The sequence below is a fragment of the Camponotus vicinus genome, unplaced genomic scaffold (assembly GCF_025532165.1).
Source record: "Camponotus vicinus isolate PSW18456_S1 unplaced genomic scaffold, iyCamVici1.0 SCAF_6, whole genome shotgun sequence".
NCBI classification, from domain to species: Eukaryota; Metazoa; Arthropoda; class Insecta; order Hymenoptera; family Formicidae; genus Camponotus; species Camponotus vicinus.
Window position 1 is genome coordinate 11,248,360 of NW_028141978.1, and position 27,502 is coordinate 11,275,861.

General features: G+C 26.6%; 3 protein-coding genes across 8 annotated transcripts in view; 2 read left to right on the top strand and 1 right to left on the bottom strand.

Annotated features, from left to right (window-relative positions):
• Nucleotides 1-1,333: 1,333 nt before the first annotated feature.
• Nucleotides 1,334-5,869, top strand: LOC145972767 (very long chain fatty acid elongase 7). The gene is made up of 5 exons (XM_083101677.1): nt 1,334-1,793; nt 3,029-3,219; nt 3,611-3,691; nt 4,001-4,184; nt 4,475-5,869. The coding sequence occupies exons 1-5, from the start codon at nt 1,733-1,735 to the stop codon at nt 4,813-4,815; spliced, it is 858 nt and encodes a 285-aa protein (XP_082957803.1). The 5' UTR covers nt 1,334-1,732; the 3' UTR covers nt 4,816-5,869.
• A 7,539-nt stretch (nt 5,870-13,408) lies between these two features.
• Bond (elongation of very long chain fatty acid james bond protein) lies at nt 13,409-18,259 on the top strand. 2 transcript variants are annotated; one of them, XM_083103081.1, is made up of 7 exons: nt 13,409-13,735; nt 15,163-15,245; nt 15,317-15,507; nt 15,615-15,701; nt 15,842-15,898; nt 16,634-16,876; nt 17,204-18,259. In XM_083103081.1, exons 2-7 carry the CDS (start codon nt 15,185-15,187, stop codon nt 17,360-17,362), a joined length of 798 nt encoding a protein of 265 aa, XP_082959207.1. In that variant the 5' UTR covers nt 13,409-13,735; nt 15,163-15,184; the 3' UTR covers nt 17,363-18,259. The 2 variants fall into 2 exon arrangements, with proteins under 2 accessions (XP_082959207.1, XP_082959208.1); XM_083103082.1 differs by lacking the exon at nt 13,409-13,735 and adding an exon at nt 13,746-13,914.
• Nucleotides 18,260-21,734: 3,475 nt separating this feature from the next.
• Sit (stuck in traffic) overlaps nt 21,735-27,502 on the bottom strand; it is a 64,239-nt gene continuing 58,471 nt past the window's right edge. For all 5 annotated transcript variants that reach the window (XM_083103078.1, XM_083103076.1, XM_083103077.1 and 2 more), the window contains 5 exons: nt 24,434-24,543; nt 23,452-23,726; nt 22,910-23,093; nt 22,651-22,772; nt 21,735-22,463 (listed from right to left, as the gene is read on the bottom strand). In XM_083103078.1, coding sequence (XP_082959204.1) covers nt 22,203-22,463; nt 22,651-22,772; nt 22,910-23,093; nt 23,452-23,726; nt 24,434-24,530 — 939 coding nt within the window. In that variant the 5' untranslated portion in view covers nt 24,531-24,543 and the 3' untranslated portion in view covers nt 21,735-22,202. The remainder of the gene's footprint in view (nt 22,464-22,650; nt 22,773-22,909; nt 23,094-23,451; nt 23,727-24,433; nt 24,544-27,502) is intronic.

Here is a 27,502-nt window from a genome sequence, read left to right on the forward strand (position 1 = left end):
CAGTAAAAAATAGATAAATTAATATTATTAATATACTACAGTAAATATAAATATATATATTAATATTATATTATAATGATCTCGAATATTAAAAACATAATAAAATTTGTGGAATTTTTAGTTTTTTCTGTTAATGAATTCGTATAATGTAATGTTTTTCATTAACAATTCATATGCTCTTGATTATTATGCAAGACGATCGTGTATCAATAGATATTTATCTATACATAAATATATATACTAATATCGATAACGCATAGAGTAAGGAATTTTGTAATTCTTGCTATTATTACGCAGAAACGACAGTGTTATAGTTAAAAAATGTGCATGTCTCCTCTTTCTCGAATGTTGGTCATGATTGCTGTAATGTTTCATATTCATTCTTAACAATGTATCTGAGCATTGTAAATGCAATTATATTGTAATTAGCCGGGATCATCCGCGAAGAAGATGAAACTGGAGAAGTGTGTCACCAATAAAATTAGAAACGTAACAAATTTCGAAAACTCTTGTCGATTACAAAACTATTAGCTATTAGCAAGACTATTAGAAGAAATATGCCAATTTTTTTTATCAGTAAGAGAAATCATGATTTCTTTTTTCTTAAATATGTGCAATATATATGAAATTACACTCTAACAAAAAAGCAATAGTTTTATTACAAAAAATAATAATAAATATTATTTTCTATAATATAACTGTCAAATTAAACTTTCAAAAAATATATCTTAAATATATATAATTATTATTATAATTAGAAAAATCATAATTAATGTGAAATATTCTTTTTTTATTAACAGTTTTTTTATTAACAGTTAAAAATAGATTCGCGAAATTTTTATAACATTATTGTATTTCTATTTTTCTAGTTATAAAAAAGTTATTCACCAAAATTATTCTAATATATTCTAAATATTCAAATATATTTTAAAGTGTATAAATACTTTTCTCGCTCAGATTATATGTCCTTTACAATGCATATCGATCATAATTACTGCATAATATGACGTAAAAAATATTATACTCGATTCCAAATTGATAAAATTAATCAAATATTAGACAAATAATAAGAGATCGAAAAAAGATAAAATGTAAACAAACTTCTAGATACTGCTGGAGCAATTTCTTTTCGATTTACAATTACTTATAAATATTCAATATCCTTTTATGATCATGAGTTAAGTTACCTGGAAGGTCACATATTCTAGAAGGGATAAGTGTCAGTGCGACACTTGGAAGACCCCTCGTATTTGTTAAGCAAACGTGCTATAATTATAATACAATGAGAAAGAAATTTTATGACAGGACGGAAATACGTCTTTGCAGTCGATTCGCGAGTTTCATAGTGACTAGTCACGTTGAAGTAGATTGGCGACAAAAAAGACTAATAAAAATATATCTTCATGACTGACCGAGTGAAATGTTCAGTCTCAAATTCGAGATAATCAATTCACATAATAATCGAAGATAACTATTTCAATTAAAGAAGTTGAAGACTAAATACAAAACTAAATTATTATTTTTCCATCGCAATTATATTGTTAGAAAACGTATATAATATCTTACTGTTAGAAAATGAGGGTATATCAAGTTAATTAATGTTTTTATTTATTATTTGTGTGAGCATTACGACAAAAAAATCGTAATTAGATAATGAATTTTCAAGTATATATATATATATATATATATATATATAAATAATACCTAAGTTCTATTTATATGCATCATCGTCATGGCTGCAATTATAGGAAAATTCATAGCAGGATATGAATATATTAACGAAAATCTAGCAGGTGAGTATCTCTTATCTTAGCACTGAATCAACAAACTAAATTTAAAATAAAAGATATTGTGAAATATATAAAAAAGAAGTAATAGTTTGTTGTGTCATTAAATTATAAAAAAATAAATTTCTATGTAGAAGAATTTTAATTTATTACAGAGTATTTACAAATTTTGTTTATAATAAATTGCGAGTAACAAATAAATAGGCATACACAAATTCTTCTATATTCTTTCTTTTTATTCACAAAAACCATTAGGGTAAGTATCATGATGTTTATTTATTTTATTTTATAATATTACTATTGTGATATGTATTCCTTTATCATATCTCTCGCTCTCTCTCTCTCTCCCTCTTTGTCACTCTCTTCCTCTTTTTTTCTCTCTCTCTCTCTTTCAATTATTAGTATACATAATTAGCACATAATTATCAAATTATCTTATCACTTTTCTGCAGTACACATATGCATATAGCATAAAAATAAGTAGCATTAGGTTATTTAGTCATCTATTAGAATTTCACTATTTTTCATTTATCGTAGCAATACTAAAAAATTATGTAAAGGTCTAAAAAAAAATTGTACAGTACTATATAACATTGTTCCCAATACATGCATTTATTTTTCTGTTTAATCAAAATACATTTTTCTTCGACATTGAATCCTTTTACTCTCCTTTACTCTCCTTTAAATCTTTTAACAATTTAATAGTAAAATTAATAATGAAATACAAATATTCAATAAAATAAAATTAAAATTAAAATAAAATTCAATAAAATAATTTATCTCCTTATATTCAATAAATAATAATAAATATAATTTTTATATAAAAAATTTTATATATAATTAATCTTATTTAATATAAGTATATTTCAATGATAAATATATTTTGAGGAAATTTTTTCATTAATCTTCTGGTAAATATATAAAAGAATTAAATAAATATATTTAACAGTTCTCATTCAATCGCAATATGAATTGTGACGGACAATTAAAAATGTCATCTCACAAAATATAAAACAGACACAAAATCAATTATATAAATTTCATAACAATATTAGTCATGTAAATATTTTAGTTGTTATAATATGTTCTCAATCTTAAATTATATATTTAAAAATATTTTAAATAACTAAAAGAAATATTTAAAATAATTATTTATATAAGAAATTTATCTCTATTTACACAATATGTATAATTAATTATGTATTATAATAACTAATATTTAACTTTTCTTATGTTGCAAGATCCACGTACCAAAAATTATTTTATGATATCCACGCCATGGCCTTGTATAGCTCTACTTGGATTTTATGTATATTTCATTTATGACTTGGGGCCAAGATTTATGGCAAGGAGACAACCTTTCCAACTAAATAGAATATTGCAAATATATGATTTTTCACAAATGATAATAAACGCATATATATTTTATAAAGTAAGTTATATTTTTAATTAATTCTTCTATTCATTTGTTTTATTATTATAGTTATTTTTCAAAAACAAGAAGAAAATTTCATTTTTCATTTGGAATTTTGCACAAATTTTTAAAAATTATATTATATTATATTTAAAAATAACATATGGACAGTGAAAATCAACAAATTCATGTTTTAACAAGATTTGTATCTAAAAATTCTATTTTTGCAAACTTCTTGGCATGCTTAAAAAATTTAAAATAGGAATAATTGATATCATGAGATAGACATTTTTCGTACTATAAAAATTGATCGTTTCGATGTAGAATATGACTCAACTGATATATTACTAATAGATTATGCATTAATTTGTTCATCAATACAGTGCTTATATATATATATATTTCACAGGCACTAACATTGGCGTGGTTACGCGACTACAGTTTCTTTTGCGAACCGGTTGATTTTTCGTATTCACCAAGAGCCATAGAGGTAATTATTTAAAATAAATATTAATAAATTAATTAATTAAAAATTTAATTAATTAATTCAATTTAATCTAAAATCTAAAAAGGGTTTTATGTTATCAATTATATTTATTCATAAAATAAGATTCTTCAGATAAAAAAAATGACATTATTATAGCTATTTAGAGCTTATTTATATGAGAATATTAACATAATTGTATATATAATCCGGCCCAAAAATCACACATTAAATGTCATAAATATCTTTAGTTTTATTTTACGTTTACATAGAAATAAGAGACAACAAAAAAATCATTTATATTTGCCTAAACAGATTACCAGAACAATGTGGGTGTATTTCATGATTAAGATATTGGATTTGTTGGAGACAATTTTTTTCGTACTCAGAAAGAAACAAAATCAAGTAACCTTCCTTCATGTATATCATCATATGGGCATGGTATTTGGTTCTTGGGGTGCCACTAAATATCTACCTGGCGGTCATGTTACGTTCCTCGGTATAAATTAAAAAAATTGTTTTACGATTATTATAATAATTCGTGTTATTCAGTTTAAAATATACAATAATTTTACAGATATATGTAATTGCAAGATAATAAATTTTTTCTTGCTTCTTTTTTTGATATGAAAATTATATTTAATATAAGAAAATAGAATGTTTATGTTATATTAAAAATCAAAGAATTTTACTCGTTAAAGTTAAGTACAGAATTACTGAATGGGTTTCTTTTTTCATAAACGAGATCTTGTACTTTGCAGTTAATTAATTATTAACCTTATATTTCAGGATTGCTCAATACATTTGTACACGCAATAATGTACACGCATTATCTGCTATCGACTATGAACATAAATACAAATTTATGGAAGAAATACATCACTCAGTTGCAAATGATCCAATTTTTCCTGATTATGTTACATTACGCACAATTAGTCTGGGTAGAAGATTGTGGCTTCCCGCTTTGGGTAGCATATATAATGGTCCCACAGAATTTGTTCATGATGACATTATTTGGAGACTTTTATTATAAAACGTACATTAAAAAACGGCCGGCAATGGTACTGAGGAAAATGGAAACAAATGGCGTTTCCGCTGAAATCTCGAAAGAAAATTCAAAACAACAATGAATTTAAAGCATAATGTATTGTTTATTCTATTTCTCTCTTTCTCTTTCTCTATTATCTATGTATCTATCTATCTATCTATTTATCAATCTTTTTTCTTCTTTTTTATACATATCTTTTTTTATATTTGGCACTAATATTAATATGCTTCTTAAAATTAGATAGTGCGAAAAATCTTTCACATTTTTTCGCCGAACATTTGATATGATATTTTTGTAATATACATTTTCTTAAATCTTTATTTTGATAATTCTGAGAATTGTTATAATTATGTGTTCTTCTGATTATTAATATTCGTTACATATAAATATTTTAGCATAAAAAGAATACACATGTAAAGTGTAGCATTTTGATATCTGAAATTGCAAAGCCGTTTTAATTATGTTTTTGAGTTTATGTATAATACGACAATCAATTAATCAAATTATTTCTCAAAATTATACTTAATTTCAAAATTTTATTAAGTCTATGCTTTAATATTATAATAAATTCTAATTGTAAGTATGTATTTTCTTTGCATAATAATATCATGCAAAATTTTGTGTAAGTTAAAAAAATTTTTATGAGGTAAATACAAAAATATTTTTGAAATAATATAAACAATGTAAGGAATGTATACATCTTTTTTATTTTTTTATTTTTCTGCTTGAAAAATATGCATTTTACATTTTATTTAATACCATTCTTTAATCGCACTTGCCTACTTGCATTTATTCAATTATTTTAGTACATTAAGAACAATATTAAAATTTTTTTGCAATATATTATATTTAGAATAATACAAATGCTAAACTTTCAAGTTCAAAATTACGGAATATGAGGAGTTTCTATAATAATTATTTTCTACAGACAACTATATTTATGTTTTAAGCTACATGTGAAGTAACATTAATTAATAAGAAATTCAATATTGTTATAATAGAAACATCAACATTATCAGCATTATCATTCACATATATGTAATCATTAATATAATCCAAATTTATGATATAAATATCATAAATTATCATACATGTCATACATTATTTATATTATACTTATGATATAAATAAAAATTGAAGTGCGTATTTTTATAGCAGAAGATAAAGAATGATAAAGTTTTTATAAATATATGTGTAATATTTCTATTGCTTATATTATTTCTTCTAAATAGAAAAAGAAATTTAATGAAATATATAAATTATAATATGTATAAATATACACTCTCTATAAGTATGGATATGCGTATAAACCATATATATTAAACCATAATTTTATATATGTATTTATGTATATTATATATGTTATCCAAATATATTTTATCTATGTATATTATCTATATACAATTTAAAAAAAATTTTATAAAAAAAAAAATATATATATATATATATATGCATAATAATAAATTACTAGTTAAAATTATATAAATCTGTTATCATTTATCTCTTTCGGTTATCATTAGGTACATTAAAAGTGAAGAAATATTAATTGTTCTATTTGACGATATTGTAATCTCGATATTGCTACAATGTATTATTTTAATAATAATTGAAATGTGACTTTGTTAAAAATTTTGCAAACATTTAACAAAACATAAGGAGTTGCAAAATTAAATTAGCTAATTTAATTCTGAGAATATGATATAGAAGATTTGATCCAAACGACCAAATATACTTTGTCAGTTTGTTAAAACTATATAAAAAGTTTCTTATGTATTTTTGGTCCATCCTTGATATTGAAATGTACCGGTAGTCTTAACTTCTTTCTTTCTTTCTTTTTTTTCTGTTCTGTGACTTACCCATTTCCCGTATGGTTGAAATGATCTCGCGCCAACACTGGTTTCTTGATTTTGTTGATCCGGTTGACCGCAGGCCAAATAATTAATTGTAGCCATGACCGTGGACGAGATGCTAATGACCTACTTTTTTGAGCACATATCCGAACGGGGACGAGCAAGAGGAAAAGGACAAACAAGGTGGGGAAGTACCGAAAGAAGCGCATATATCCATAGCAAGTTCGGTTTTTGTTATAAGATGCCGTTATATTTGATTTTGGTCCACGCTCTCGAAGATCCGCGCATAAAGGTCATCAAAATTTCTGTTTCAGTAACGGCGCTTCACAATCGGACAGAAATGCATGATTAAAAGTGTTTCGCTTCCTTTGTTACATATAATAAAAAATATATTCATAAAATATCTTGAAATTTTTGTCTAATTTTATTTCATAGAATATTAAAAAACAACTTCTATAAAAAAATTTTAAAAATCTCGAGCAACTTCAAGGCACTGAATTAAATCTTTCTCAGCTTTCTTGAACACAGAACTTTATCTGTGACTTTATCTCTAATTTCACTAATCTTATTTTTTCACTTAGTCAGTATAAGAATCTATAAGAAAATAAAGCAGTTATTTTTCGAAAATTTTTATTTAACAGTTAACTGGAAATGAAGAAACCGTTTAATGTTTTCAGTATACTGAATAGTATGTCACGATGTAAACGGTTTTAGCACATTTTAAACAGTTTAAAACATATGTTGAATAAAATAAAATAAATTAATAAAAAATTGATAAAGTAAATTAATTTTATCATTATTTTATTCAAAATTTACTGTTTGAAAATTTATATAATTGTAGTCTGATTATTTAATAATCGTATATTATAAATATATATTTTATGTTTTATTTAACGGAAATCTTTCAGTTTTAGCTCTAAAAGGAAACCATTGAGCCATGTTTATTGCCACATATAGCAACAAAACCGAAAGCAGATCTTCCATTTATACAAATCTTTGTGTACATACAATGATACGATTTGTATCTCTAAAGATATTCTAAAGATATCCAGATTTTCAACCGCTAACGCTTATACAATCACATTTACAATTTTCAATTTGCATACTGTTTTGAGATTCAATGATGAAACTATTTTTAGATATTTATCTCGACTATTTGCCGTCTTCCACATCTTTTCAATTATTTTTAAATCTTCCAAACCACCCAAAAACTTATATATGTAATAAATAATTATTTAAAAAACCTCTATTAATATTTCGAATGTTTGCATCGCGTTTATCCTAAGTTTTATACTTAGTCTTACTCTCAGTACTTGATCACTTACTCTTTGTTTCATTTTGTTTTGTCAACGATATCAAATTTTTATATCTCTTTTAATTGACGTATTTTATGATATGTATGCCCGATAATAATGAAATTTTTACAGTTGGTTGACTTGACTTAAAGCTTTAAAACAGTGCCACCCGTTGATGATTAACATTCACACAAAAAAATTAGTAAAAATCAATCAGTTACTTAATAGCAACATCATGCAATAATTACATAATTGACGATATTATGGCTTATACAAGAATACTTTTTAGTATATAGAATACTATTTAATATATTTAATATATATATATATATATATATATATATATACTTTTTAATATATTTTAATATTTAGTATAGTATTTTCAATAGCAGCCTCGGAATGCGGTAATATTAATCGCAATTGCGTAAAAATGACCATAAAATTATGCAAATGGATATAAACATAATTCTGTTACAATATAATGTTATTTTTAACTTTATAGAGTTAGTTTACTGTAATGTAAGAGCTCACGTAAATAAGAAAATTTGATGAATGTATTTAGTGATCTCTTGAACTAAAATGACGTGCGTAGCACATTAATAATTATGTTTTTTTAAATGCTATTTATTTGAACTATAGGGCTGACGTAGCAAATCATCTATTTTACTATATGACGTAAGTATGCGTTTGAATCAACAAGCATCTTATTGTTTCATATACAAATATATGTGCATTTATAAAAACTCTTATTATAGAGTATTTTATTTTAGTTTTATATACATTATATTATAATTAAGTAAGTATTATAATCAAGTAAGCAAAAATTATAACAAAATAAATTTTATAAAGTATATTATTTTTATCTAAATTATGTACTTTTATTAAATTATCATACTTTATTATTATTATACTTATTGCGCGCAATTAATTTAAATTTTTATAGAAATTATTTCAAATAAAAAAAGGTTCACTATGAATTATTTTAAACGGGTTAAATGCGTACCTATAAATTAATTGCTTGCATAAAATAATTAAACATAGTAAATAAATATATTTTTTTATCTCTTTTTTTATTCTCTTATCGATTTTTAGGATTACATAGATTATGTTCTCTTTCTAGTCGCAAGAGTATGACGTAGCTTCATCTGTGTCTTTAGCGCATAAATCTGAATCCGCTGCAATCCTGTCGAGGATATTCCGACCGCTTAACCCACTACAAAGAGTACATAATCCTACTTCTTTGCTGAAAATCGTTAACTTACTTCCTAGTTAAAAATGATGGAAAGCAATATCGAACATTCCAGGTCGATTTTATTCATAACACTCGTGTGCCTTATTAACCTGATTTCCATCAGCGTCGTAATTATTTAAACATGCCGGCTGGTTCGCATACACAGGTTTGTTTTAAACGAACAATAAATTTTTGTCAGTTCGTTAAAGCTGCATAGCGTGATACGCGAAAAAATTTTACGATAGTTTCCCGTTATTTAGATAATATGTGGCATTGAATTGTGTCTTTGAACTGCGATTTTATGTGAAGCTCTAAATTTTAAGAAATTCTCTCCGTGAAAAAATATATTTCTTTGCAATATTTTAATTTAATCAAAAATTACAATGAACTTTGAATTTAAAAGCCGACATTTCTGCTTAATTTTGTTATTAATAAACTATTCGATGTCATAAACTTCTTAGATGTATTAAATTTTTCTTATCAATGGAATATATCAGAATAAAATAGCGACAAAATATTTTTTTGCTATAACAATTTATTATAAAATGCTCTCATTCACATCATTTATATCATTTTGGCGTCTTATCTATATACTTAAAATAATTAGCTACATAAAATAAAGAGTGCATTACAATTGTGCACTATAATTATTGTAAAAACACTATTATTAGAAGCCATTTTGGCTTTTATGTAACTGTATTTGCCTCGGTAACATAGTAAGAACTTCTACAGGTATTTTATGGGTTATACAATACAATCGTAAAATAATTTTTCTACCATTAACGATCGATATTCTTGAGCGTTTAACATTGTTGCAATAAAATGTTTCGACGGCGCTATCTAACGGTGTCATCAGTCATGCTTTCATTCTTCTTTACGAACGTTAAAGACATAAAGGCTTCTATGCGTTTTCCAATTATAATAATTACAGTTTAACAGAATGCGATATTTCCTCGTTACGAAATGCAATACTTTAAAGATAATTGTAGTATCATTATCAGTGGGTTAACATTAGTTGTTATAGTCCCTGACAATAAATATCGGAGCGTAAGTCAAATATAAGGAAAGAGTAACAGAAGTGTAAACGAAGCTTCTAGGAGGCGTAAATTGAAACAACGAAACGTAAATGAAGCGTTAACACTTCTGTTACTCTTTCCTTACAATCGACTTACGCTCCGATATTTATTTTCGCCAGGGGTTAAATAAATGAAAATTTTTTTCTCAAATAATAATAACTAAAAATTAAATCAAAATTAGCAAATAAAGCCACAACGCGGTAGTTGGAGCATAGGGAAGAAATAATACTTTCTTTTTTCTGATTAATCATATATTTCAATTTAAAAGTAATTATATTAGCAAGAAACGAACGCGTTTCGGATCATATTTGATCCCTGTTCAGCGCAATGTTAATAAAATATATTACACAGTGTTAAATGCGACGCATTAAATTATACAAACATATCTATTATTGGCGCGCAGATGACGTTATTGTATCACGCGGGAATCCGGCAAGCACATTTTAAAATAAAATAATTTTAATGTAAAATTTTTTTACATTATAATTTATGACATGTTTCAAGATAGAATTTTGTTTATTATGCAGCATATAAAATAGGAAATATCTAATTTTTATATGATTATTTTTTTAAGTATTTTCTATTTAGTAAAATTAGTAGAATTTTCCCTTTAATTTTGCACTATTATGCAATATAATTATATCGTTGTACCATTATATCGACCATAATATCGATTCGATCAGAATTTTAACTTTACTTCAACATTTTGGTTTTCTACTTTATTATTAATTCAAGATGTCACAACAACTATATATTTCTGATTGGGTTATATTCAAAATTTAAACTTTTACTATGTATAATTTTTACTGTATAATATTTACATTCGTAAATTTGTATCATATTTATTATTGATAGTAATAAAATCACTTATAATGAATTTAAATAACCACAAAACATTTAAAAATAAGGACAAAAATAAAAATAAACACAAAAATGGACCTTTAATTTGATTCAAGAGATTCTCAACTGTTCAAAATCGAGCCTGACTAATTTAAGAATATGCAATGAAATGCTTTACTCTTGTTTTGATTCTACATAATTTATGTGAAGTGTGATCTTTTCTTATCATGACCTGCTTAACATGATTAAAATTTCCCATTTCAACCTGATAGATAAACATGTAGATGATTCAATAAAACATTACATTATATCATTCATCCAATCTTACATTATATTATTCATCCAATTTTCAATTTTTAATGGATGAAATGCAGACGCAGTCATCATATTAGGATAAGAATAATTTTTTTTAAATAAATTATATGGTGCAATATCAGCGAATTTTCCTGTTTTGTAAATCTGAAAAAAAATAGGAAAAAGGAAATGTCATGATCGATATGTGTCTGACATGAAAATCAATTACACTTTAGTAAAGATGGGCAAGCCTGAGTTATTGCATTATCCGTAGTACCATTACGCTTCTTAAACATTTCTCCCATATGCGGTTATATCTTACTTATTCCGGTTAAATATATGATGAATAAACATTCAAACAAATTCATAGCTTCATGCGACTTAAGTTTTCTTCGAAATGTGTCCATAAGAATTAACCAATTTGCATTAACGTTCAAGGAAATAGTCATAGGTTTTTTATGCAAACCATCAGCGTGTATAATGATCTGCATTGTTATTTTTTCGTCATTTCAAGGTGACCTTTCATTAATCAAACAATAAGATATTAAAACATATGTAAATCTACGAAACGGAAGCAGTGTCGCAAGGAAGATACTGCTGGCACTTCCTTTCAAAGCAGAAAGCAAAATCAGTAACATTCATGCGCGAGACAGCGTCGAATTACATCGATAAGTTCCATTCGTGTGAGGTAAGTGACTTCGAGAACATTTAATAATAACAGTTTATCGACCTCATTTCATCTAAAGAATTATATATTATATTATATTATGTATGGAATAATATATATATATATATATGTTTCATTATAAATTAATAATATTTGCAGACATTTTAGCAAACAAAATTTTAAGCAAGTTTTAACAAAATTTTAGTTTAACATTCAGTAGTTAAGATGTTTATAATAAAATTTTATTAAAATATGAATTACAAATCTAAAGAGATAAAATAAGAACATTTAATGTAAAAAAATTCTATTTTTAATTATAAAATTAAATATATGTAAATATTTTATTGTGTTATTAACCGTTTGAGTGCCACTTTTATAGAAACTCGATCGAAAAAAGCGGCCAAGCGGCGCGATAGCGCTTGTCTAATTCCGAATCGAAAAAAGTCAAGCGGGCAGCCATTTTTATAATATTAAAAAAAAATGTACACCTACAGAGTGTTATATTATCAAGCGACGCGATAGCATCGCGACGTCAAGTACATAAAAAACTGATAAAAAATTGGATCCGAGCATTGAGAGTCACTGTTCTCGACGCGGCGCTACCAAGTAGCTTATCCGGAATTTTACGTTAAATAACGTCACATAAACTTTCGATTGAAATATTTCGGAAACTAAAGCCGTAATTAAAAATCTAACGGCATTTTTCTTATATAATGTGAATACAAGCTTTCGATTGTGACCAGTTTGAATAAAATCGGTGCAGTCAATCCCGAGAAATGATAATCGCATGTCAGAATTGTGACATTTTTCATTTTCCTTCATAAGGTTCAGACTCATGAATTACTATATGATTTAAATACGGGGCACGCCAAGTTTTCATATGTTACTTCGACCTGAAGGTCATTTATGCGATTTAGAATTTGTGTAAAACTTTTTTAAATTATATACATCATATAAAAAATGCTTTAGAAATTAAAGTAATCTTAACTCATTTAGTATCGATTACGAATTAATATCACATAATTTATTGTACTTGGCTAATAGTATTGATCTCATATCGGTTTTTAAATATTTTATTTTTATCACTCTTTTAGATTTTTTGATTTTTTTTATGTACTTGGCGTATTTTTTTACCTTTATAAGGTTTTTTTTAGGGGATTTCAATTTCGTCTTACTTTGCCTATTACCAAACGGTAACAGTAAAGACACGTATCGATAAAAACCGAGAGTGCAGTTACTGTGAATTTACAGATTGATGCGTTGGAAGTTTTAAGCACTGGGCAAAAGAAGCGCAATCGCGCCGCTTGGCACTCATATTTATATAACTATATTATATAACCATATTATTATCTAATGTTAAATGTTGCGATAAGAATGTTCACTTACAGCGTTGTATATTTATAGCGTTTTGGCGGCCATTTCACAAATTCTTCCAGTATTCTCTTTTCCTTCGGCGTGTTCTTCTACTGCTATCTTTACCGCTCCCATGTATAAAGATCTTCCGTATTCATATACTTTCTTTCTTTTTTTCCTTTTTTTATTGACTCGCGATTGACAATCAGTCAAATAAAGTTATACTTTTTATTTCTATTTACTTATATTTACCTCTATATTTTTTCATCGTCAACTATTTACCGTGTTATTGGAAGTAACGAAAGTTGACAAGTGCGGTGGGGATCGCAGGATACGTTTGTCGAACGGTGATTTTCTTCTTGGTGGGCGCTCACCACAGTGGACAATCAGTTTTTGGTAAGACGCGTCTCTCTTCTCATCGCAAGCGAGACGCTCCTGAAGAAAATTGTATATCGGGGCTTTCTCGTTCCTCTTTTCTTTTTAACGTGTCGATTTCAAGGCCGTGAAAAATTTCCGCATTCTAAAGCTTGTACAAATAATCACAAGATAAAAATTTATCACTCGTTAAAGAAAGAGTGAGTATGCTATAAAAAGAAAATTCTAATTTCTCTGTTGCGAACGTGAGTGCAAATCAACGAGACACTTATATCGATTGTTTGTTCTTACGCTTGTTCAAATTTTACATTAGTGATAATACCGTTAATAGTGTTACGAATTACACAATTTATGTGTGATAGATCAGAGTATTTAATTAAATATAGATATATTTTTTATTGTGCTTGTGAAATTCACACACACACACACACACACACACACACACATACTGGGTGTTAAAAAAGTCTGGACACGGTCGAATATCTCGATAAGGAAGAGTTTTACTAGAAAGTGTTTCAGACAAAAGTTGTAAGATTTCAAGTAACGCATTACAATAATGAGAGGAATCAATTGATGTAAAGAAAACACATAGTTATTTTTAAGAAAAAATATGTAATTTGCAATTAACAATTACATATTTTTTCTTAAAAACAACTATGTGTTTTCTTTACATCAATTGATTCCTCTCATTATTTTGTACATAAAAGTATTAAGGTAAGATAATCGAAAAATGAATATTTTACAAGATATTTTACGGTTTATGTAAAATTAAGAAATGATTTCAAGCCTTATAACTCAATAAGTACTCAATGAAAAAATATTTTGTTTAGTGTTTTGGAAAGCTCTCGAGATAAGCTACAAGAATATGTAATGGGAAAGAGTTCCATTTAAGAAATTGAAGGTGACCTTCATGTGATCTTCAAATAACTCTTCAAGATTAAACCAATGGTACCATGTTATGTCCCCCTCGAAGCCATACAACTTTTGTCTGAAACACTTTAGTAAACACTCTAGTAAAACTCTTCCTTATCGAGATATTCGACCGTGTCCAGACTTTTTTAACACCCAGTATATATATATATATATATATATATATATCTTGAAAAATTGAGAAGAACAAATCAATATTTTATCTGTGTAAAAAACATACTTAAAATATTAAAATGCTCGAAAAATCTATAATATATACTAAATGAAAAATTAATTCATCTTACATGCAAAATTGTTATATTAATGTGTTGCAAATCGTAATAAAGTTGAAGAATAATTATTCATTAATCATATTATTCATTGTAAGAAGAATTATTCATCTTTTCTTACATACATTTTTTTAAATTATGTAAGTGCAAAATAATGAGAAATAAAAACTCAACCTTGAAATTCAAACTCATATAATAAGCATAAAAACTAAACAAACTTAACAAATATGTTTTATACTCATATTTCAGATTTTTTGAAAGCCTGAACATCATGACCAGTCTTATACGACTCGTTGTCAGCAATTATAATGAAGTTTTGAAGAATATTAAAGGTAAGCTTATTAGCACTATAAAAGAAGCCATTTTTTTTAAAAAGTTCGAATTATATTTTCTTCCCCAACAGATCCAGTAGTAGACACTTGGCCTTTAATGGGGTCTCCGGGTCCTATGTTATGTATTGTCGGCACATATTTGATATTCGTGTTGAAGGTCGGACCAAAAATGATGGAAAAAAGGCCAGCCTTTCAACTAAATACCGTTATGATTTTATATAACGCGGTTCAAGTGCTCTTCAGTATCTGGTTGTCATCTTTAGTAAGTTTAATTCTATTGTGATTCTCCACATCTCTTTATCATTAAATGCGTAACAAATTATAACATTTGATACAGAATAATTTGTAAAAATTATTCGCCTATTTCAGATATTGAATGCCGATATTAAATATTTGTTCTCTTCTCATGGATGCAATAGTCGACTTGATGCAAAAGCCGCACTTATTCAAAAAGAGGTAAGCATTTCTTTCGTAATTTTTAATAATAGTAGATTAAGTAAAATTTCAATTTTCGATGAATAGTAAATACACTATTTTAACAATATTATATGTATGTACACTACTGTAACGATATTATATATGTTTCGGACAAATAGTTATCACGAAGCGCATGGTGGTATTTCTTCGCAAAAATTATCGAACTTCTGGACACGGTAGGTGAATATTTATATGCAAATAAAATTAACTAATAAGTTAATAATTAAGATGTTTAATATGTATTAATTGATTTACAAAGATTTCGCAACACAATATGCATTAATTCTTATCGTACTTCCGTTCGAAAGTTACATCATCGATATCGTACTTCCGTTATCGTTCAAAAGTTACACATCATTTCGTCATTTAACCGACAAAAGCAATCGTAACCAATGGTATTTTGAAATACGGACGAAGCGCTTTGTTAAGTCGACAATCATTAAGTATTTGTGAATTTCACACATTGTTTTGATTATATCAATAACTACAAATGAGTTGAATTCTTTTTATCACGCACGTAATATCAGGAAAATATCACGTGTTATAAAATATAAATTTAAAACATAAACTCAACATAACAATTATTCAATTACATACTTAGTAAAAATTTTATTATGTTATATATAGTTAAATTTATTTTCTTTAAATGTGATTTATTTTAATTGCGCAATTTTATAAGATTGTAATAAAAATTATTGATAATGCTACAAATCAAAATAACAATTAAATTAAATCATTAAATATTAATTAAACAATACGTGTATAATATAAATATATGTGTATGTATATATATATATATATATATATATATATATATATATCTACGCATATACATATACATATATTATTATAAGCTAAAAAAAGATTTTCATAAAGAAAACGTCCCCTAATGTAACATTTTGCTTTTGAAGGTATTTTTCGTTTTGAGGAAGAAGCAAAACCAAGTGACTTTTCTTCACGTTTATCATCACTCCATAACAGCCGTTTTCTCATGGTGCTACTTGAAATTATTGCCTGGTGAACAAGGTATCGTCGTAGGTTTCTTGAATTCTACAGTTCACATTATTATGTACAGTTATTATTTCATCGCGGCACTTGGCTCCAAGTACAGAAAATATCTCTGGTGGAAAAAATATATGACCTGGATTCAATTGGTAACTATCTCTCAAAATATTGATTAAATTACCAAAGTAATTTACAAATTACATAGAAACTCATATTATTATTATTTTATCGATATATATCAATGAAATTATGAGATTACATTTCTAATAACAAAAAATAAATCTTATAGTATCATATATTTTATTTTATTTCTTTTGATTATTCTCTCTTCAATTAACATATATCTTGTTGCATGCTAATATTTATGCCAAATGGATTGTAATTACTGATTTTTAATTTCAAAAAGAAAAAGATTGCAGAAACATTGTTTATATAAATCAGATCTAATAATAAAAATTGTTTGTCATAAATTTCAGCTACAATTTGGAATAATATTATTCTATCTAATATTAACATTGGTCATGGATTGCCAATTGCCGAAGATTCTGACCTACTTCTTCGCAACGAACATGATAATCTTCATTTACTTGTTCAGCGATTTTTATCGAAAAGCGTATAAAACTAAAACGGCCTAATAATGAAAATTTATTTCGCAAATGGTTAATTAAAAAATACGGATTTATATTCGAATTTATTTATAAAATAAAATAAAATTTTAAATAATAAATGCATTTTTTGATAAAAGTTAAGATATATTCCGCTAAAATGTAATAAGACTGCAATTTACAGTGCAACAATCTTCTATAATTGTGTCATATACTTTTACAATAAAAAATAATATCTGTATATATAGATATACGCGCGTAAATATATAAGATTAACGATATACAGGGTGAATCATGCAATTGGGACGGATTCTAACATCTATTTTAGATAGAAAACAGATAGAAAAAAAATGATAAAGGTAAAAAAAGTTGAATGGTATAACAATACACGTTTTGCTACGTTCCAATTGAATGGCCCATTTTATTGAGTGATCCACCTTATATAGTTTATAGAACATGTATGTTGAAGTTTCTCCATCTGTTATACATGTTCTATAAACATTTTAACAAGAAAATTATCGCATAATTATTATGAATCTTATAATCAATAATCATTAATTGTAATTAATTGTCCATAATTCGTTGTTGTATTAATTATATATCGCCGATTGTATTAATTACATATAAGAACCAAATTATTTTAATATATTTGTCTTTCAAAGCACATATTAACGTTTTCATTACTATATGAAGAAATATTAAAATATGAAAGCAATTTTAAAATGCAGTCTTGCGATTTCCAGCGTTATCAAGATTTAAGATTTAAGAATTATCAAGATTTTATATTTAAGACTTTGAATCTCTTTTTCGAATGTCAATAAATTTGCCATTGACAAATATTATAAAATATATATGTTAAATTAACTATATATCAAAAATCTATCCGTTAATTGTAAGAATAAAAAAGAAAGAAAGAAAGAAAAAAAACGTGTTTATTCAGACGCAGTATATAAGCCCGAAGCAAAATGTGTGACATGTGCCAAATTCATATATATACATATATATATAAAGAAATTTTAAATATAATGTCAAATCATGTCATTTATCATCAAAACGATGTGCGCTTATTGCTTAAGTATACATACATTGTTTATTAATTATTTGAATCAATTAAATATAGATTCATAATATATCAAACGTACGGTGTATGTATTGTCTTTTTCATTAGATACATTTTAAATGAAAAATATCACACACATATATATATATATATATATATTTTAATATTTAAAAAAATGTTGTCTATATCTTATATATATTATTTATTATTAATTATTTATTATTAATTATCACGATAAATGTCTATGCAACATTTTATCAATATATCTAGCATATAACATATAAAAATCCCAGGTAGCAAGATGACGTCTCCAGACGTCTTAATGACGTACAATGACGTCATTAAAACGTTATTAAGATGTCATTTGACGTCACTCTGCTATCTGGGATATGAGATAAATCAAATTAATTAAATTAATATTTCTCTAAATTTATATAAAATTAAGTACGTTATTGATTTTATTCGCTTTAAAAAAATTAAAAATATTAAAAATAAAATTTCGCTGTTAAGCATCAAAAATAAAGGATTACAATATCATTAATATCGTATTAGTGTATTAATATGTTACACTTTTATTTTATAGTAAAAATTATACATTATATGATACAAAAAAATGATCGACATAATAATCCATCCATTCATTCGGAGTCGCGAGATTTTTGATCGAAGTTTTTTGTGCAATCGATCAACAATTTTGAAATTGCGACACTTCGAAAATAAATCATTTGGAAGACTGTCTATACTATACTAAAAGAGATATAATATTTATAATTATGTATGTGTAATAACTATTTACATTAGAAACCCTAGTAGTTTAGTATCTCCAAAAAATAAGACGTGCTCCAATAAACCTTAAAATCTAAAAACATATATTTTATTGTCAGTATCTCTAAATACGAAAGCATTATCAATATGTAAAATTAGAAGAAAGATAAAGAGGGAATCGTGGCATTTACCACGGGATATTCATAGCAATTAGCAAACAAGCTTAAAGCCATTTTCTTTGGATTCATTATTTTAGCTATCAATATTTCTTCCGACGTGAATTCCGATATTGTGTATGATATATTGTTTTTTTTACATATTTTTATTTTATTTATATTATATTTAAATTAAATAAGATTGATGAAGAAATAGAGTAACTAATAGAATATTCGTTGAGCCCTCAAACACATTTGCGAATTAAGATGATTCAAACAATATAAAAAAACTTTTTTAATAAATATATAATATGATATAAAAATAATAAGTTTATTAAATATTTTTAAATAATACACATATTAGTTCGATTAAATTATTATAAATTATTCAATTAAATTATTATAAATTATTATAAATAATTTTGTAAACTATATTTTTGAAGAAGTTAATTTTTTATTGAAAAAAAAATAAAATAATCAAAATTTGGAAAAAAATTTAAGATACAAAATTCAAAAATTATAATCAAAAAAACAATATTTTAAAAGTTCTTTTTCTCGTGATTACATTCATTTAATTGACAATTAAGTTTCATAATCATTTTATCTATTACTGCGTACTTAATATTACTGTGTATTATTCTATTCGAAAAATGACAATTATGTTATGTATTATTTGTGTATACTTTTTGTTCCTAATATCTACAATTATTTGATATATATATATATATATATATATATATATATATATATATATATATATACATATATTTGATTATTGACTTGTTCCGAACACATTTAACGCGTAATTTCGAAAGTCATTTTGCTCATGCGTATAGTGCACGCATATATTTATATTATGTATGAACTTCTACAATCATTCCTAGTGAAGATAAAAATTCTAGAAAGACAAAGATTCTAATTTTTTTCAACCAACTTAATTAAAAAACTCAATAAGATCTAATTTGAAAATTCCTTACTTTCGAAAGTTTAATTTTTCAGGATAAATTCGGCAGTGTTCAAACGAAATTTTCCACAATTTCACAAGTAGTTTAAAACTTTGTAAATTGCATAATATAAAAAGAATATTATATATATATATATATATATATATATATATATATATATATATGTATGTATAATCTTTATATACACTACATTGTGTACATTATTGCATCGTATTATATATGCAAAAACAGCAAAAGATATTATTGAATCTGTTAAAAATGCTTTTGATTGACATGTTCTAATTAAATAGTATATTATGTCCATATGTATCGATATGATTAACTATAGATACACTTTTTGTATTTTGATATAAATTTTTGGAATACGTTCTTTTAAATATCTTCTTAAACTTTTCATTAGCATCTATAAACGATTGATAGGATTTTTATTCGTTAAACAATTATCGTAAAATTGTATATTTAGGGCACACGATATTCATTAATATCATATCTTAGTTCTGTAATTAGCTCCAATCGAATGATTAATCGCATTAGATACGTATTGTTTACGTCGCGAGATACGCTGCAAATTTGAATATATAAATTACTAACTTCTCATTACAATGACTGTATTCTGTATCGCGTATCCTCTTTACGATTTAAAATCGCAATTCAACTCGCAATTATATAATTACAGCTAAATCTGCATAATCTTATAAACATTGTCAATGAATTCACCGGACCTCTCGGAAGCGAAGATTACGACAATAGCAAGGCTTTAAATATGTGTGAATATATTTTTTCAGCATTTATTATATGATATTTTGTCGATTTCTCGAGATATATAGAATGTTTTATCTGTTATTGTGTAAAAAAGCAATATGATTTCTCTTAAAATGACGTAATACATATTATATATTTTGCTGAAATTATGAACTTCACGTAGCAGAAAATTTTGTGATATTCATCATTTTTATAATATCTATGATTTGCAATAAGATAATCCATATAGATAATCTATGACAAAGTATAACGAAAACAAATGAAATAAAATATTCTTTCGATAAAAAAACATGTATAACCTATCTATTATTAACAAAGAAATATGAAAAACCTACGTTTTGAAACATTATTAGAAATATCATAAATTTTTGGCTTTTAGATATCTGGCCGAAATTATCAAATGTTAAACAAAGTATATTTCATCATACGTAGCTATGATATAATCATAAGTGAATATTCGAATATTATGGCTAAATTATAGAATAGATAAAACACGATTTTACGTATTTCCTCATGAAAACAACACTGTGTGGAAGAGATTATAATTGAGCGAATCTAATTGTCACACACACAATGTACCATTCAATTTGAACTTGTTAGTATCCAAGTATATATGCAATAACTGCGCATATGTTCTATTGTCGTAATATTTTAAACTGTAAATTTATAAATAATACATAGAATAATACACAGAAGAAGAAATAATAATGTTTGCATTATTTATCCACTTAAATCATACATAAAATAGACGTATTTGAAATATTACATACTAATTATGCACAGAAGTTCGACATTGACTTTGTTGTCAAAATTTCACTATAATGTAAGAATGCACTAAAGATAAGAAGATGCAGAATAAAATACGCAATAGATGGATCGCTTTAGCTTGTATAAAAAACAGACTAAAAAATCAATCATTGAATAATTAAATGTATTCGATCTGTGCCAATATCTGGCCATTTCTACGGTTGTTACGATTTACTTTTGCATTGTGCGCGTTTGATCTTTTCTCTCTGCACTGAATGTTCTTCGCAGTTGTAACACATCGGTAAAATTAATTAATAGAGACTGCAATTGCGATTCAATTGAAAAAAACGGAATGATAGTGGCCGCTATTGCGTTTCATTTCGGTCGCAATCATCTTCTTCCTTGGCCGCTCCCAATTAGTCGCTTTTCCCTTTTCCGTTCGGTATCTCGTCGTTGCTCACTTTCTCCGCGATACCGTTCGCTCTGACCGAGTTCTGGATCGACGGCGTTAAGCCGTCGCTTTCATTCTTCGAAGTATAAGTGTTATTATAAAAGTCCGAGAACAGAAAGTAGAAGAACACCGCATTTGGCAGGACGAAAACCAGCGAAAATTTCGGATAGTCGCAGTCGTAAAACAATAATTGGCAGTTGTGCAGGAAGGCCAGACAGAATTGAGCCTGTAAATCAAACGAAAATTGCCGCATTAACAGTTTTCATAAATATATGATGAAATAGTTTGTGTCAACGAACGGTCGATGTCAAATGAAATTAATCATTAAAATAGACGAAAATAGAAATTTTAAAAGAAAATTTTAGTGGAATGAAAATTTTACCTTTTATTTTATACGCGCATTTATTTCTTACCATTTGCAAAGTGGTAATGTACTTCTTCCACCAAAGGTACCGTTGATACTGGTAATGAGGTAGCAACGCTGCCAATAGATAATAAGTGTACATGATGATGTGCACAAAGCTGTTAATGATTCCTGTAAGCGAATATCGAGTCAGTACGTATGATTTGATTCTTGATTGTTAAAACTATGGAAAATGAATGATACAGAGGTAACTCTATTAGAAGAAAACGAAAGAGGTGCATATTATATTACTCCTTACCCTGACATACCTATAAAAATACCGTGGCCTCCGGGATAATATTTCGTAGCGCCCCACGATATCATTGGCATCACGGTATGATGATACATATGAAGAAACGTGATTTGCTTTTCTTTCTTGCGCAACACGAAGAACACCGTGTCAAGGAGCTCCGTGAGTTTCGCCAAAAAATACAAGTGAACACCTCTTGCGATCTACAATAAACATCACGCAAGACGCGGATAAAAATATAAATGACTTCAATCGTTCCACCTCTATTCATTTATGACGTTAGGAAAATTTAATTGCATTATTTTTGTGTATATACGCACTGCGTTTTACATAGATATGTGTTAGATAAGTTTTACTTATCTATGTAGGACGCAGTGCGCAGAACATTTTAATATGCTGCATTAGAGAAAATTACAAGACTATAAGCTTGTAGTAAGCCTTCAAAACGCAATGTGCAAACGTATTTCGAAAGTAAATCACGATTGATTGGAAATTAATTAGAAATATGCAAAAATTTAACAAACTAATAATTAAATGTTTCGAATGCAACATTTTACGCACTCTTAAAGCGTGCGGAGAGTATGAAAAGTCCACCGGTTCACATCTCCAATTGTAAGAGTTATTGAGCCATGCACCGGTTAGGCCTTCCCAAAACAACCACGTGCTAATGAGAATCTGTAAAAAATTATAAACGACTAAGGTATTTTTTAATTGATACGGCTTTCGATGTTTCATGTATTTCGGGCCCCATGATAATACGAAATATAGATAGCCAATTATAATACTAGCGCCGGGTATGGGTGATGGTATGAAAAACCAGTCTCTAGTTCGAGGATCTGAAAAGAACAAAATATGATTAAATCAAATAGCAATTTTAATTTATATTTTGTATTGACATTATTATGTAACTTTTTATTAATTATTATGTAACATTTTATATATTATTCCAATATAAATTAAAATAAGTTCGCTTTCTTTCAATATTATCAAAATGAATTTTAAATATAAATATTTTACGTAAAAGATTATTAATACAGAGATCTTACTTCTTTGAATATTTTTTTCTTTTTCTATTATGAATCAATCATGTACAATTAAAGCGCAATTTATTGTCTCCCCTTTTCAATTTTATAAATAATGAAATTTCATGAGATAATATTGCGTGATTCTACTCTATATTTCGGAATTACATATTTCTGTAACTATCTATATTATAAGATATAATACAAGATTAATAAGTAAAAAATCAATCAAAGAAAGTTATATTATCATTAAAAGTTGCCAGATTAAAGTACGATACAGTAAATAAAATTTTATACATTACAATTATAATATTAATTATTACTTTATATATTACAATATATATCCATGATTCTGTAACATAATTTAGATCAATCTTTCATGCAACAACGAAAAGGATTGCAAAAGGATATCACAAATAATAGAATGTAATTATATACTGTCTCATGTCATTGCCATTATATGAATTAATAGTCTAACAAACCTTTTCAAATTTAATAAATTTCGCATAATGTAAACTTGCCAGATAAATCGTGGAATATATAGTGCCAGAAACGCACTGCTGAGTTGTTGTAGATATTAGATATCCTGTCGATTGTCGGTGGCGCACTAATATTCATGGTAGGAAGTTAACTGAAAAAATCATTTTATTTTATGAGCGTTAAGTTTTTAAATTTTAATAATATATATAAAAAAATACATTTATAAATATTCAATATATATTCTTGCACACACAAATATATATATATATATATATATATATATATATATATATATATATAAGAAAAATATATATATATATAAGAAAATATATATATACAGGGTGGCCCATTTTAATCCAGCCGAATATCTCGAAAACCAAGCCCGGGAGAGAAAAATGTTTCAGACAAAAGTTGTTTGGTTTCGAAAGGGCCATAAGATAATACCATTGGTTTGACCTTGAAGAGTTATTTGAAGGTCACATAAAGGTCACCTTCAATTTCTTAAATGGAACCTACTATTTGTTATTACATATTCTTGTAGCTTATCTCGAGAGCTTTCCAAAACACTATAATTAAGTACCTTTTCGTTAAATACTTTTTGAGTTATGAGGCTTGAAATAATTTCTTAATTTTACATAAACCGTAAAATATCTTGTAAAATATTCATTTTTCGATTATCTTACCTTAATACTTTTACGTACAAAATAATGAGAGGAATCAATTGGTGTAAAGAAAACACATAGTTGTTTTTAAGAGAAAATATGGAATTGTTAATTGCAAATTACATATTTTTTCTTAAAAACAACTATGTGTTTATATATATATATATATTAACATAATTTTTAATTACAATAATGCTTATTTAAAAAGTCTATGCTCTTGCTTCTGAATTAAATAAAATGCATATATTAGGGGTTCTCTGCGCATATAATAAACGTAAGTTTTTAGGAAAATTTGACACACACTGCATCACCTTATAGCCAAATTGCTAAATTTTATTACAAACATCATATATCCATAACGTTTTTACTCGAAGAAAAACTCGCAATTTGTCATAAAAAGAAATTTTCACTTTTATATCGCCATTAAAGTAAGGTCCTAATTGAACAGCATGGAATTTTCTTGCGCAAGATGCGTGGTTTGTCGATTGCTGAAATCTGCATTCTTCCCATAAATCTGCATACGAACCGGTTCGCACACGTCTAATATGATCCGATGTGGTTACAACGAAAAAAAAAAAGAAAATAAAAGAAAAATAGACAGGAAGAACCCGCTCATTTTCGCAGCCTCTAATGACAGTTTGAATTGCCATTTGGCATTACTCAATGGCAGTAAGTACATCGTTAAAAAAAAAACATGCGCAATCGCAAACGCTTGGCGTGACGAACGCCGATCGTATTAAACTTGTTTCTCTTTCTCGTCGTTGTATTAATTCGCAACAATAAATTGATTTGATTATAGAGTAGATCGACTAATCTGCAGTTTGATAATGCAGCATCCTTTTATAAAGTTATTTTTTTTAACTTTATAAAAGTATATTAAAAATGTTCTAAAAATATTTTTCTATTCGTCTTAACTGATTAATCGAGTAACATATGTATGTATTGTATAAATGTTATTTTGCTAATATTTTTTTCTTCACAAAGAAATAAGAAATTTTTTAAATACTATAAAGTCTATTTTGTCTGCTTATTTATTATTATATATTATTTATTCTATATTAGTCTTATCCTTCCTATATATTTACTACAAATAAATCATGAAAAAAACATCATAAATGTAAATCATTTCTTTTGTCTTATGTGAATCGCAAATATGGTAAATGTCATTCCGCATCATCAGAATTATACTCACCCGAACATACCTTCATGACCTTCACTTATCGTCGCTGCAGTGATTTAATAATATCGTTTTCTCACTATCAAATATAATTTCTATCAGTGTCAATACGCTTTCATATCTGTTCAATATACGCGTTTGGTTTTTTAATATTGTTTTAATATTGTTGATGTCATTATCATCATCTCGATAAAATGCAATTGTCTTTCCGACTTTTCACACGGTGCGACGGAAGTTGTTGAGGCGAGCAACGGATGATGGACGAATCGCACGCCGGACTTTTCACTGAAAGAGTGAGAGCAAAGCCGGCGTGTGATTATGACTAACGATTCGACAACTAACAACTAACCGTATGATTCCATCACGCATGAACGATCCCTCGTTAGAAGAAGCAGTCCCATATATGTATGCAACGCAATTTCAGACAATAGGGAGGTGTCGCCACGAATTTCCTTTTTGTCGAAAATTAACCATTTTTTTCACGGTCCAATCATCTGTGAAACATGCAGATTATCTAGCATGGCGAGAAGACAACTGCTCATAGCCACAAACAAGTATGAAGTTTGGAAAAAATTTTTACAAGTTACATAGCTTCTATGTATGTATATAAGAAGAAGTATTATCACTTCTATTTTTTACGAGAGAGTACGTCTTTTCGATTGTAGTTATTTAATAAAATTATATATAACAGTTATATGACTAAATATAATTTTTATAAAATAATTATATAAATATATAAATATACAAAAGACAAACTATAAGAATTAAAAATTAAGTAGCAATATTTTGCTATTTAGAAAATACATATGTTAAATTACATAGTTTCTTTTTTAAAAATATTTTAAAAATATTTATGAAGAACATATTTTTCTCTTTTCCAAACTATTAAAATCAATGCTTAGATTTTTATCAATTACTAAAAAATATATTTTCCGCAACACTGTAATATTTTCTTTCTCTTTTCGATGATAAGCAACGTTGAATCATTAATATAGAGTGAACTGATCGAAGCATGTTGTATTTCAATTTCCGCTAATCATATCCTCAATCTTAAATATCCGGAAATGTATTTTCTTCATAATCACGTGAATGGTGTTTCATAATAGTTTTTTTCTTGTCACATTTAGCATCGTCACACATTACTTTTCACATATACCTTTGTATGTGCCTTCTCACGCTTGAACGTTCAATTACTATCAGATGTTTCACAGATTCTCTTGCACTGTTTATCGCAAAAATATGATATGCAATCAGCAATACATAAATTTTCA

Excerpts from the sequence above, each read along its gene's own strand:
- Bond (XM_083103081.1), top strand. The coding sequence starts at position 15,185 with ATGACCAGTCTTATACGACTCGTTGTCAGCAATTATAATGAAGTTTTG. Across the intron at positions 15,246-15,316 it reads AGTTTTGAAGAATATTAAAG|ATCCAGTAGTAGACACTTGG; the intron begins GTAAGCTTATTA and ends CTTCCCCAACAG. Across the intron at positions 15,508-15,614 it reads GTATCTGGTTGTCATCTTTA|ATATTGAATGCCGATATTAA; the intron begins GTAAGTTTAATT and ends CGCCTATTTCAG.
- LOC145972767 (XM_083101677.1), top strand. The coding sequence starts at position 1,733 with ATGGCTGCAATTATAGGAAAATTCATAGCAGGATATGAATATATTAAC. Across the intron at positions 3,692-4,000 it reads ATTCACCAAGAGCCATAGAG|ATTACCAGAACAATGTGGGT; the intron begins GTAATTATTTAA and ends TTGCCTAAACAG. Across the intron at positions 4,185-4,474 it reads CGGTCATGTTACGTTCCTCG|GATTGCTCAATACATTTGTA; the intron begins GTATAAATTAAA and ends CTTATATTTCAG.